The following is a 14,200-nucleotide window of genomic DNA, read 5'->3' on the forward strand; positions in this document are numbered from 1 at the left end:
ATTCAAGAAGCAAACTTGTTAAAACATGAGAAATCTAATTTGTATTTTTAAAAATTGTTTTTTCCATCTATGCTTAATTTAAGTTCCTCAGTGATTTAAGTTTGTTCTGGTATTCTAGTAAGCTATATTTGCAACTTCTTTATGTTGACTCCTGGCTCATGGAGAAATTTCTACTCTCCATTTGATCTCTCACATCACCTCCCTTTAGACACTTACCAAGACAGATATGTAAAACATTTAAGGATAAAATTGAAGGAAAAAGCAAAAATAACATAGCTATAATATTCTTCTTACTCAAGTCTCTAAAATAAAAACATTTGCCAATGAATTAAAATACCAAATTTTTTTTAAAGGAAAAGCAAATAATCTTGACCATAGATGGCTGTTTTCATAAGTCTTAATGGTAATCCATGTTGAATATATAACTACTTTTTTCCTTACAATTCTCAAAGAGTATTAAAAGAATCAAAACAAAAATAAGCAAGTACTTTCCTAGGAGTTCCTGCCTTGCATTCATTTTTAGCCCTGCCTTTTTGCTCTTTCTTATTCCTCTTTAACCAACTCCTTTTCTCTTAGTTGTTGTATTGCCTGCTTCCAGATTCTATCCTTAACCTTATTTCAGTTGTCCTATGTTACTCAGATTTTTAGGAGGTGAGAAATATAGCTTAACATTAGTATACCATTTCCTTGGTATCAGTTTCCTTCAACTTTAGGAACCATACTATACCTGGTGTTCTTGAAAAAGTGTAATTTATCAGGGCACCTGGGTGGCTTAATCGGTTAAGCAACCAACTCTTGATTTCAGCTTAGGTCATGAGGTTCAGGTCTCAGGGACTCCGCGCTGGGTGTGGAGCCTGCCAAATATTCTCTCTGCTCCTCCACATCCTCTTCCCTCCCTCTCTTAAAAAAAAAAAAGTGTAATTTGTTGTTTCTTTACTGTACAAATGCCTTACCTGCGTACTACCTTTGTGACCTCTATCCTACCCTTTCTTTAGCCAGGAGCTGCTGAGGAAAGCACCAAGATTAATGATAAAAAGAAACATTTTGTCCTACTAACACTAGAACAATAATAGGGAATAGAAATGTTGATCCTTTTTGTATGAGTAAGAGCTCATAGTCAGAAAATTTATGTTGTAGATACTGATGATATGTTTAAATATTTTTTATATTGTTTTCTGTAAATTTATCCAAGTCAGGCTAAGAATTATGGTAGCTGGTATGCATAAAAGTTTAAAAAATCAAAGTAAAGAAATAAGGTAAAGATATCTAAAAAATTGTGAGAAATTAAAAGTAACCCCATCCCTACTGCATCTTTTTTTTTTTTAAGATTTTATTTAATTGTTTATTTGTCAGAGAGCACAAGCAGGGGAAGCAGCAGGCAGAGGGAGAAGAAAGCTCCCCCCTGAGCAAGGAGCCCAGTGTGGGACTCGATCCCAGAACGCCTGGGATCATGACCTGAGCCAAAGGGAGACGTTTAACTGTCTGAGCCACCCAGGTGTCCCCCTACTGCATCTTCATCCTGTAATTTTTATTCCTCTTATACCAGTATACCTATTTTGCTCCTTCATCTAGATAAAACCAAATGACTAATAGGGTCTACATTAGAGTAAAATATCTAATATTTTTATGTGTTCAGTAAATATCTTAAGAAAATTTGAAATTGCGAATTGTGTTTTAAAACAGAATGGGTGCCGGCTTGCTGGTTCTTCTGCTATCCCTTTGTGTTGTAACATCTCTCATAAGAAGAAAAGATCGTTTTATAAATGAAGAGCTGCTGTTACATCTATTTCAGGTCAGTTACAGGTTTTCAACATCATGTTATACTAATGATATACCAAACGGATCTTATGGTTGTATATAATGATATTGTTCTTAAGATGCCATCACATTTACATTGCTCAATGCCTGCCAGCTGAGAAGAAAGTTCTCTGTTTAAGATATTACACGGAAATATATTCTCTAAAAGGTATGAAATAGCCAAAAGGTCAGCAGGAGGCAGCCTGAAGATGCCAAGAGAGCAGAGGTTAAGGAGATATAAGAGGCATCCATATTGACCAAAAAGCTGAGCTATAAATGGCCTCCTTTGGACTGAGATTCTATGTTGTTCTCGTTTGAGTCAGGAGAAGGGTAATCTTTGAAGTGAAAGCAGCCTCTGAGTATGTTTATATGAAGAATAGCCAGTTTAAGACTTCAGATGCTGTGCCAGGGAAAGTAGACCTCACCTTGGCTGCTGGCTTTGGTGTGGTGAAAAGAACTTTGAACTTGAGGTTTCAAAATTGAGTCAATTCTCAGTTATACTGTGTACTAGATGATGGATTTTCAGTGATATAGCTTTGGTCTATTTGTTTTTAATTTGTAGAGATAATATCTAGTAGAGTTGTAAGAATTAGAGAATATATGATGTCATATTTTGTGAAGTGATAGCTGTTTTGTATATAAGCACGGACACTACTTAAATTTGTTTTTTTCAACAAAAAAATTAAACATATCCAAAACACTGACAAAAGAAAACTTATAGGAATCTTCTCAAAGAATTTCCTCCGAACAAAGCTGGGGTAATAGAAAGTAATGCCAAGAACACTCTTAAATAAAAATACAACAACACTTAAAAGATGTTAGTTTATTCTTGGAGAACAATAGAGAACATATAAAAAGAGAAGAAATGTTTTGTCAAATATCCTGTCAAGACATAGGAATGTATATTTCATTTTAAATGGTGCACTGACTGGCTTTACACTAAAGCCCATAGGTAGCTTTGACAAAATTCACCTATAATTATGACTACTTTGGAAGAAGTGAATGTTCCTGGATCCTACTCTATAGGAGCAAATATCATGTTAAAATTCTCACAGTCTTTGTTGGAAATACTCCTGAGTTGATAAATCTGTTATGAAATTTCTTTTTACATTAACTATATTAATTTGGATTGATGGCTCTATTGTATAGCATATTTTTGGTGATTCCAAGAAAAATATCTTTGACATGTTAACATCTCTGACATGAGAATGTGTCCTACAATTGAAAGGATCCTAGGATTGTGTCATAGTTTTATCAACAGCATTTTTTTTTTCTAAATTCACTGAAAATATAAGAGAAATTAAAGGTATCTCAAGGATTGGTGATGGGGTTGCTAATCTGATCTCTAGGAGATTTTACTTCATTTACAACTGTAGCTATGTCATTTCTTAAAAATGGCAAATAATCCACTAGTTCGGGGGTTAGCAAATAATTTTCTAAAGAGCCAGATTATAAATATTTTAGGCTGTGGGTCATATGGAGTCTTTTGTAAATTCTCAGCTCTACCACGTAGCTCAGAGGGAGTTGTAGATTACACATAAATGAATGAATGTTACCTCGCATAAGTGGCTGTGTTTCAACAAAACGGTATTTCTAGGAACAGGCCACCAGCCTACAAGCCATAATTTACCAGTTCTCCACGAATTTATATATATTCCCTGAAGAATACTGTGCTCCTTGTGTTCCCAGTACCAGGGGAACATTCAGGCCACAAATACGTGTTGAATCAATGGATATGACTGGGTAGAAGACACTCAGCCACATTGCACTATCTGCATTTCCATGAGTTAAGAAATCTTCAACGTTAGTAATGAATATTTCTAAATAGATATGGTGTGATCATGTATACCAGACTACTCTTGAAAGTGCAAAATGCCTCATTTCGTGCTTGTAAAGGAGGGCCTCTGCTTACTGCCAGAGTTCTATCAAACTTGTAGCCTTGGCTGTATGTGAGCCGGTCCAATTTCAGTCGTTTTGGGGCTAGATTCCAGTTGTTCAGGCACTTTTCTAAGGATTCTTTTTATATATAAATTAGTCTCTCACCACCTTCTCTTCTACTGGTGTGTTTTGTATTTACTTTCAGATGCTGAGCATCGTGCTTTCCATGTGTGTTGTGTATACGACCCATGACAGTTTGCTCAAGAAACAAGGACTGCCTCTTTTTAACCAGATCATTAGCTGGATAACGTTAGGTAAGAGGACAGTCAAACTAAATGAGTTAATGTTATTATAGCAAGTCATATCTTAAAATTATCCATATATACCTGTATTATTGTTACTGAAAGAAATAATTTTGTTGAATGAAAATAATAATAACCAGCTATGAATTCCATCTTATGCTGGAATTTGACAAAGAAAATTAGAACTTTTGTTCTAATACATTCATGTGTTAGTAAGAATTACTTGTTAGAATATTATTGGCCTGATAATAAGGCTATATGTTTATTCACATCTGATAAAACTAACGGATTCCCAAAGAGAAGAGATTCTTATGCTGAAATTTCATGTCAATTCATAAATTCTCCATCCTTACATAGGGACTAGGAAATAGTTCAGTTTTATCTGTATTTCCCTTGCTGAAAATAACATTGATTAGTCACTTCCCAACACATTACACATTTTATAAAGCCAGTTAAATGTTTCAAAACGCATTCCTCTATAGTACCTTTATTTAAGGATCCTGAAGTGTGCATGTGAAGGAAACAGAAGTAATTTAAGGACCTAGGGTTTTCCTTCCAATTAGAAGATAAGACAGAGGAAGCTTGAAGTCTAGGATTTTCCTTTAAAAAAAAAAAAAAGACACTTTGTGATGTCTATGAATAATGTGACATGCAATTTAGCCCCTCTGTTTTTTTTTGTGTGTGTGTGTTTTAATGATTTTTGTTGTTCATTAAAAAAGAAAAAGATCTTTGGATGGAACTTTACCTTAAAAATGATGAAGGCTGTTCTGCAGGCTTTCCCATTGAATTATCTTGATTTAATAAAATTACTATTTATATTCATTTTGCATGAACAATATTGATGACTGCTCCTTCATTTAAAAAAAAAAAATGTGTTCAGTTTATACTATGTTCTGGCACTGCACTCTTCTGTTCCCTGAGAAGAATAAAGATAGGCCAAGTCCCTGCCCTTTTGGAGCTTATATACTGCAAGGAAGGGGTGGGTAATATTCTAATGAGGTGACTATTAGTAATGATCTCTCTCACATGATGTGTTAGTTTTTAAATCCCCAGAAAAAACAAAAACTGTGAATGGGAACTGTAGTACTAAAGGGAAGTCTTTCTGTCATAGTCCATCATTTCTCAAGTGCACAGTCATATATAACTCACACCAGCAGATAAACAGTATATGGCAAATAGGAGACCCAATGTACATAGTAGCAATGCATCTGTTGCTCATTCCTTTCCAATGCAGCCTGGCTCACCTCCTTAGTTTTCTTACCTACGTAGGGGTAAACTACAGTGAAGAAGAGAAGCAAAGAAAACATAATTTGTGTGCATTTCATTATATCTCATTTTTAAATTTCTAAAAAGGTTAAAAAGAGAGAGAACATAGAATTACAGAAAACCATCCTCCATTTCATGTGCTTGTCCCTCATCTGTGTTTATGAACATATGTATGGGTAACATTTTTTAGATACCATATTCAGTATTTTTATTTATTCTGCCATCCTTATATTAATTTTTCAGCTGACCTAGCAATGTTCATGGCATTTTTTTCTTTGTCTTTTATGACATTGACATTTTTGAAGAATATAACCAACCGCAACACCCACCCCGCAATGGACTGTTACTCAATTTGGATTTGTCTGATGTTTCAGACATAAGTGATGCTGTGCCCTTCCTAGGGTCACATTTGGAGGCGCATGGTCTCTATCTGTCCCTCATTGTTGATGTTAATTTCCATCACCCTACCAAGGTGTCACCCAGTTTTTTTCATCGTAAATAAGCTGTCAGTGGGGACACTAAGACCAGCAGATATTCTCATCAAAATTTCTCCCTAGATGTAGCATCCATTCATAAATCTTTGCTGATCCAGTCTTTGTCATGATGGCTACAAAATAACTCCTACTGCATTTATCAGAGGTTCTCAGCATTCTCCTCTGAGAATCTTCCCTTCTTTCCTATTCATTCATTCATACGTTCGTTCGTTCACTCACTCATCTATTTATTATTATTGTGGACTCATGAGCACCTATTTTTTCAAAGATTTATAACTCATTACTGTTGATACTTTGGTGATCAAATTGTCCCAGATTTGGCTAGAGATAGCACCTTGGAGCTAGCTTGTAAATAGACAGCCACCCTCCCTTAAGTTTTTTGAGCACTTTCTTATTTTCTGGCATTAAGAAGATGTTTACTTTATAAGGTTTACCTTGTATCCACACTGTCCCAGCTCTGGAATCAGTTATTTTTCTGAGGAACCATAGCTCTTTTTATTGGGTGAATAGTATTAGACACCAAGATCTGAGTGCCATATGTTCTCATCACTACTGGAGTATCTTTGCTTCTTTGCTCTTCAACGGACAGAGCTAGGAAATATATGCTTTTATATACATATAACTTCTCTTACATATAAATACATATACACAAATTAACATACACATATATGCACATAAACATGCATACCTATACATATTTCAGAAATCGTAAGTTCACACTATACCTATATCTCTGTCTATTCTTTCTTGCCTTCCCCCATTCCATATTTATATGCTCCTCCCATGTTGATAAGTAACCCTGGCTCCCACAACGTCAACATGTGTACTCATTTGTTCAGTCCTATAGTACATCTAAAACAAATTCAGGAGTCTTTCACCCATACCGTCACAATAAACAATATTATTCGAGATTTGTTTGTAATTCTCACTCTGCGCCCAGACTTCACCTTGCCCAAGACCAAGGGTTTACGGTTAAATATTGTGTTCATAGTTATTTGGATTTGCCAGCCTGCTTGCCTGCCTCCCTTCCTCCATTTTGTTCACTGTGATTATGGTATTCATTTGAACTACAGCTAGGTTTGTTTCAATTTCTTTTGGCTTTTTTTTTTCTTTCCTATTCTTTTTTATTTAATTTTTTATGTAGGTAGAATATTCACATGTTTCCAAACATAGAAACAATACAAAAAGGTATACTCAAGTGCTGCCTGTAGTCCTTTCCCCCCATTCTCCTATACCCCTAATCCTTCATGGGCTATAACCTTCATTGCTTTCTGGTTATCCTTTATATGTTTCTCTTTGCAGTGATAAATAGATATAAGGATGTTTTCTTACTTTTCCTCCTTTCTTACACAAAAGGAGTAGCATTTTATATATCCTCTTTTGTACTTTGCATCTTTCACTTAACACCTCTTGGTAATCACTTCATATCAATTCATAGAGCTCTTCTTTATTCTTTTTTACAGCTATTTAGTTTTCCATTGTGTGTGTATTCCATTGTTTATTTAACCAGCCTCCTATGCTTTCATGTTTAGGTAGGTAATCTTTTTTCTTAATTACAAATAATCCTGCAACAAATAACCTTGAGCATATGCATAGTTCATACTGTTAGAGGTATATTTTCAGGATAAATTCCTAGAAGTTGTATTACTGGTACAAAGGGTAAATGCAAATGTAGTACTTTTAGATATTGCTAAATTCCCCTCCAGAGGTGTACCATTTTTCATTTTTGTTAACAATATAGGAAGAATGCCTATTTCCCCATAGCCTCACCAAAGTCTATTGAATTTATGCCAATCTTGTGTTTAAGAAATGGTGTATCTGGGTTTTTAATTTGTATTTTTCTTTTTTTTTTTTAAAGATTTTATTTATTTATTTGAGAGAGAGAGACTGAGAGAGAGAGAGCATGAGAGGGGGGAGGGTCGGGAGGGTCAGAGGGAGAAGCAGACTCCCTGCCGAGCAGGGAGCCCGATGCGGGACTCGATCCAGAGACTCCAGGATCATGACCTGAGCCGAAGGCAGTCGCTTAACCAACTGAGCCACCCAGGCGCCCTAATTTGTATTTTTCTTATTAATGAATGAGTCAAACACCATTTCACATGCTTAAGGGCCATTTTTATATGTCTCTTGGGAATTATCTATTCATCTCTTTTCCCTCATTTTCTATAGATTTTTTGGTCCTTTGCTTTCATTTTTGAAAGCTCTTTATAAATTAGGGATATTAGTCCTTTACCTATGATATATGTAATAAAAATTTTTCCCAGTTTGTCCCTTGTCTTTTGACTATGCTTATAATAAGTCTTTTGCCCTCTAAATGATTTTTACTTTTGTGTAATCAGTTTTTTTTTTAATGCATCTGGCTTTTTAGTCACAGTTAGAAAGCCTTTCCTTGATACCTAGGTTATAGAGGAATTCACTCATATTTTGTTTTAGTACTTGCATACCTTTACATTTTACATTTCAATTCTTGATGCATTTAGAGTTAATTATTCTAAATATATGGTTTAAGGAAAGGATTTAATTTAATTTTTTTCCAAATGGCTATCCAGTATCATTAATAAAGACTTTATATGCCCCAGTGATTGGAGATAACACTTCTATCACACACTAGATACACTGGTCTATTTCTAGACTTTCTAAACTATTCCAATTATATGTCTATTCATGTGCCAGTAATATACTGTTTTAGTTACAGAGACTTCATAGTATATTTCAATAAAGTATGAACTTTAGGATCTACTTGCTCAAGCTTCACAAAAAGGCCACTGGAAATTTTATTGAGATCATATTAAATATGTAAATTAACTTAGGGAAAACTTATATTTTAATCATGAGTAATGTTGAAACATTCTAACCAAGAACAAGGGATGTCTTTCCACTTGCTCCAGCCTACTTTTTTGCCTTTAAGAGTAATCTTTATAGTTTTCTTCATACAGGCTTTACATATTTTTAAAGTATATTCCTAAGTATTTTATCTGCTTTGTTGCTATTGTAAATGGGCTTTTCTCCCTCATTTTATCTACTAATTATTATTGAGAATAAGTTGCTATTGATTTTACATTCTATTTTTTTTACTGAATTCTTTCATTTCTTGAGTTAGGTTTATCATTGACTCTAGGATTTTCCAAGTATACTGTCGTGCTATTTACAAATATAGATGTATATTTCCCCCCTTTTCTGTTCCTATTCCTTTAATTGTTTCCTTTAGTTCATTTGCATTGGCTAGTATCTCCAGAACAATGTTAAATAGGTGGAGATAGTGAACTTCCTTGATTTTTTTTTTTTCCTTGACCTTAGTGGGAATGCCTCTGGAGTTTCCCCATTAAGGTAGATGCTGGCTTTAGGATTGAGCTATATGTATTTGTCATGTTAAAGAAAGTACTATATCCATAGTGGCTGCACCATTTTACATTTCCGCCAACAGTGCACAAGGCTTCCAGTTCTTCTACATCCTTGTCAACTCTGGTTATTTTCTGTTTCTGTTTGTCTGTTTTATAATGGCCATTCTGCCAGGGGTGAGGTGATATCTCATTGTGGTTTTCATTTGCATTTCTGTGATGATTAGTGATTAGTGATAAGTGCATCTTTTCATGCACTTATTGGCCATTTGGATGTCTTCTTTGGAGTAATATCTGTCTAGTCCCTCTGTCCATTTTTTAATTGGATTTTTTTTGTTGTTAATGAGTTGTGTGAGTTCTTTATATATTTTGGATATTAACCTCTTATCTGATATATGGTTTGCAAATATTTTGTCTTATTCCACAGGTTGCCTTTTCATTTTGTTGTTTTGTTTCTTTTGACATGCAAAACTTTTTCATTTGATGTAGTCAATGTAGTTCATTTTTGCTTTTGTTGCTTGTGCTTTGGATGTCATATCAAAAAAAAGTATTGCTTAGAACAATGTTATCCTTAATGTTATCCCCATATTTTCTTCTAGGAGTTTTATGCTTGAGTCTTTAATCCATTTTGAATTCATTGTTGTGAGTGGTGTAAGATAGTGGGTCCAATTTCATTTTTCTGCATGTGGTTATCTAGTTTTCTTAATACCATTTGTTGAAGTAACTATCCTTTCCCCACTGAGTGTTCTTGGCTGCCTTGCCAAATATTAATTTACTGTGTGTATTGGGGGCTTATTTCTAGGCTGAGCCTGTATTTTATTTTATTTTTTTAAAGATTATACTTAATTTATTTGAGAGAGAGAGAGCACAGAGGCAAAGGGAGAGGGAGAAGCAGACTTCCCACTGAGCAGGGAGCCCGATGTAGGGCTTGATCCCAGGACCCCAAGATCATGACCTGAGCCTAAGGCAGACACTAAACCAACTGAGCCACCCAGGTGCCCCTGAGCATACATTTTAAATAAGACATTTAGTCCTTGAGATTGAGAGAACTAGGTACTAGAGGATGCCTACCAAGTGCTGTAAGGCATGACTCATAAGTAGGTCAGCAGTATCTCCAGAGATCTCTTCCAGGCACGAATTCACCATAGTCTAGTTCCAGTGAGTACTTTTTGCTAATGTGCTGTGATCTCCAAATGGATTATATGTTATGAAACTGGTTCTAACATATGTCATTCAGAATGGGGACTCTTATTTCCCCCTTTAGCACCTCATCAATTTTTTAGACAAAAGTAAAACAAGGATAGAAAATAGAGTTTTACAGAAGAGGTCTCATTTGAACTGGCTTTTATAATAAGAAATATTAAAATGTTACTTTTTTCTGTTAAAATACATATCAGGTGATGATCACAGTATTGGAACTACACATCTGAAAAATATCAGAAGCTATTTGTCTGGGGATTATCAATATAACTTTCAGAGACTTACGTCTTGCAGTGAGTTGACTTTGAAGGAGATTGTTTTTAAATTTAACTTATTTGTAGATATTGATTAGTAATAATAATAGCAGCTAACAGTTATTAAGCACCTACTATATCCTTCGCACTATGCTCAGGGAGCATATTACAGGCAAAGTTGTAGTTAAGTCTCACAACAGCCTATTTATATCCTCTCTACCGGGCAGATAGGAATACTACCTAGATGGGTTAATAAACTTGCCCCATGGTTAAAAAGTTAATAATGAATCACCCAGGATTTTATCCCAAGTCATCTGTCTCCATACTCAGGAGTGTTTAACTCCATGCATGTTTCCTGCCTAACTAGGGTGATGAGGAACTTAGGCGTATTTCCTTCCCCAAATAGAAATGGGCAGTTAATGTTTTGCTGCCCTTCTACTGAAGTACTTGCTTTCTTGTCCTGTGGGGAAGGATTACTAAATTACTCTTATTACAGGTCTCGTGTGGGGAAACCCTCTCCTGTTTTTCATGTTCTGAGTGAGGCGCTACCACTCTCGATGCCTACTTTGCAGCGGGAAAACTTGGGAGGAGAAGGACGTTAGGAAAAATCAATTTCTGGGGAATAAGTTGTCTTTGAACTAAATGCCCAATTAAAAGAAAATCTGCTGAATCTTGAACAATATGTTGTATTATGGTTTTTATTATTTATATTAGCAAATAAATTATTCGTTTCGTTGTTAATGTTACAGTGAGCAAGGCTAAATAAAATTGAGAAAAATCTGAGCCAAAATGTGGCAAAATAATGAAATGTAATTTTAATTAAAAATGTGAAGTTTCATTGCTTCTCGGCCTTTTGGCTAAGATCAAGTGTAAAACTGTGAAGTGTCAGGGGCACCTTGGTGGCTCTTTCAGTTAGGCCCCTGACTCCTGATTTCCGCTCAGATCGTGATCTTGGTGTTATGAGATCAAGCCCCATGTTGTAGGGCTCCACCCTTAGCGGGGAGTCTGTTTGTCCCTCTCCCTCCCCCTCTGCCCCTCCCCACCCGCTCTCGCGCGCTCCCTCTCTCTCTAAAATAAATAAGTAAATAAAATCTTTTTTTAAAAATGTGAAGTTTCAAATTTCTCACAAAAATGATTAGGACAGTATAGCCCATTTGAGAGGCCACAGAAACAATAAATTCTATAAATGTTACTAGAATCAGTGCTTCTGAACTCATATACGTTGTGTTTGTCATACTGACACTGCCCTGCTTTGTTTTATTGCAGCCTCTTCCTTCCTCCTACCACTGCTGAGCCCTACAAGTCTCTTCGAGCGGTTGTTTAGCATACTTCTTTCCTCGATGTCAGCCTACCTACTGCTAAGCACAGGGTATACACTGTTTTTAAAATTTAATTTTTAGTAGCAAGTTTTAAATGATCTTGACATTTATCTTTGAATATTTTACCTCTGGAAATGAAAAATGTGTATATCTTGAGGAATAAATTTATAAATATTTTCTACTTCATAAGAACTATATATGACTTGATCTTAAATCTTCTGTTTTCTTTTTCCTATTTTTATAGTATTGTCTGTTGTCTTTGTCTTTCTGTTTATTTCCTGAAGTTGCTAAAATGTCATTTAGAAAGTTCTGATTGATTATGGAGGAATTTGAAGTCTTCTCAAATAATGACTTAGAAGAACTGTAGCATTGTTCCATTCCTTTCATGCACTTCAAATTATGCCTTGATTTGTTCATTCTTATTTGAATATATTTTCTTTTTATTTTTACTCTTACATATATCATAGTCCAAATATTCCTTTTGATTCAGAAACTTTCAGAATATTTTCCCAGAAGTTAAAGAATCCATTTTTATTTAAGATTTAAATTTTCTTACAAAACAAAAACTAGCAGCTTGATTTGGGTTGGATCCTAAAATGTTCTCTAGAAGTCCATGAAGCAGTGATACAATCTCCCCATCTGCTTTGAAGAAAAGGATTCTTCACTTGCTTTTGAAATTTATTTTATCCTTACTTGAATGCTTATGAGGGTGAGAAATGTGTGCATTATAACAACATTTTATAGAACAGACAAATCAAATTACCACCGCTCATAGATAGCTCAAAATTTGGCCCAGATAGAAGATCTTAATCCCAACTAGACTAAACCTCAGATTCACCATTGTGCTGTCAACAGATTATTCCCAGTTTAAATGATTTTGTAAAGCCATTTGGGGTCCAAGACTTAGGTTCATTTTTTGGGAAACTTAGTTGTCCTAATTCAGAATTAGAGGGATGTTCTAAAAAATCTCTTCATGATAGGCCCTAACATCCTAAGTGACCTAGGCCCCAGGAGTTCTTGTAGTCCTCAGATAAGAGATGATCCAGTGTGGGGTACGAAACCTGCTCTTATCAAAGCTCCCCACACCTCCTGCCTTCTTTTCTCCCTGCATAAACAGATCTGAAGCACAGATGTGAAGAAGTAATATAAGCAATAGGGAAATCTTCACCAGTTACCTAATAAGATTTTAAGAGGGGCTTGCTTATTGACTTAGAACTTTGAACTTTCAAATAAAACTTGAAGTCTATCAGCATATTCTTACTCAAGACTGATAAACGTAATGAGACTTTAAAACTGTTCACTCTTGGGGCACCTGGGTGGCTCAGTCAGTTAAGTGTCCAACTCTTAATCTCCGCCCCCCATCTTGATCTCAAGGTTGTGAGTTCAAGCCCTGTGTTGGGCTTTGTGAAGCCTACTTAAAAACAAAAACAAAACTGTTCACTCTTTTCCCCTTTATTGGTGAAATTTCAGGATAAATAATTTAGTTTCAATCAGAACCCATCAAACTATATATGAATTAGTTTTTAGTCTAGATGAGAAGGCAAAATATAAAATAATTTCTATTCTAACTCACCACTTTGGGGTGACACGCAAGTTTCATTAAGAGATCCTACCCAGAGGTTGCCTTAAGAAAGTATGTATTTGAGAGGGTCCAGAAATATGTGCCAACTTCTACACAGTCAGTTAATAATCAATAAGCCCTTTTCTTTTTTGAGCCTTCACATTCTAAAGCAATAAACAAATTTAAAGGAATGTCTAGAAGATTTAAGAAATACAAATCTAGAAATAGATCTGGTTTACTGGATTAGAAAGAAAGGAAGGAAGGAAAGAAGAAAGGATGATTAAAGTTGAATTTTGAGTGAAAAAATATTTCAGAATGTATGAGGTTAATCATGTAACTTACATTGGGGATAAATATGATAGTATTTTAAATCATCAATTTCAGAGTCATAAAGAGACCAAAGCATATTACCATAAGCACATTTAATTTATTTTAAGAAAATCTGAAAAGCAAAAATTCATGTGTAAAAACAGAACAGTAATAATGAGTATAACCTTATTAATGAATGTATTAAGAAATATATTGTCCAACATCAGAAAGTATATTTACCTTTGCAGAAATATGCAACAGAGATAGCCTAAAACAGCACAGTCTGACATTTTCAATTAGCACAGTTTTCAATTTCAAATCAGTTTTGCAAAATTTATAGTCCACCTGATTGTTCTACATCACAATTTTGGACAATCTGGAGGATTCTTTATGTAAATTCGTGAATAAGTGAATAAATAAAAGATATTTAAAAGAAATGCATTTTTATTACTTTACAGAAATACAGTAATAGTAATCCTAAATTC

At 34.9% G+C, this 14,200-nt stretch overlaps 1 protein-coding gene across 10 annotated transcripts in view; it reads left to right on the forward strand.

The window, feature by feature from the left end:
- The window catches only part of PIGN (phosphatidylinositol glycan anchor biosynthesis class N), a 110,075-nt gene that overhangs the window by 60,199 nt on the left and 35,676 nt on the right, over positions 1-14,200 (forward strand). For all 10 annotated transcript variants that reach the window (XM_064578779.1, XM_054510275.2, XM_045886608.3 and 7 more), the window contains 3 exons: positions 1,684-1,792; positions 3,881-3,989; positions 11,793-11,895. In XM_064578779.1, coding sequence (XP_064434849.1) covers positions 1,684-1,792; positions 3,881-3,989; positions 11,793-11,895 — 321 coding nt within the window. The remainder of the gene's footprint in view (positions 1-1,683; positions 1,793-3,880; positions 3,990-11,792; positions 11,896-14,200) is intronic.

Source organism: Mirounga angustirostris, unplaced genomic scaffold (genome assembly GCF_029215605.1).
Source record: "Mirounga angustirostris isolate CCGP_5_RB_7025 unplaced genomic scaffold, mMirAng1.0.hap1 SCAF_14, whole genome shotgun sequence".
NCBI lineage: Eukaryota > Metazoa > Chordata > Mammalia > Carnivora > Phocidae > Mirounga > Mirounga angustirostris.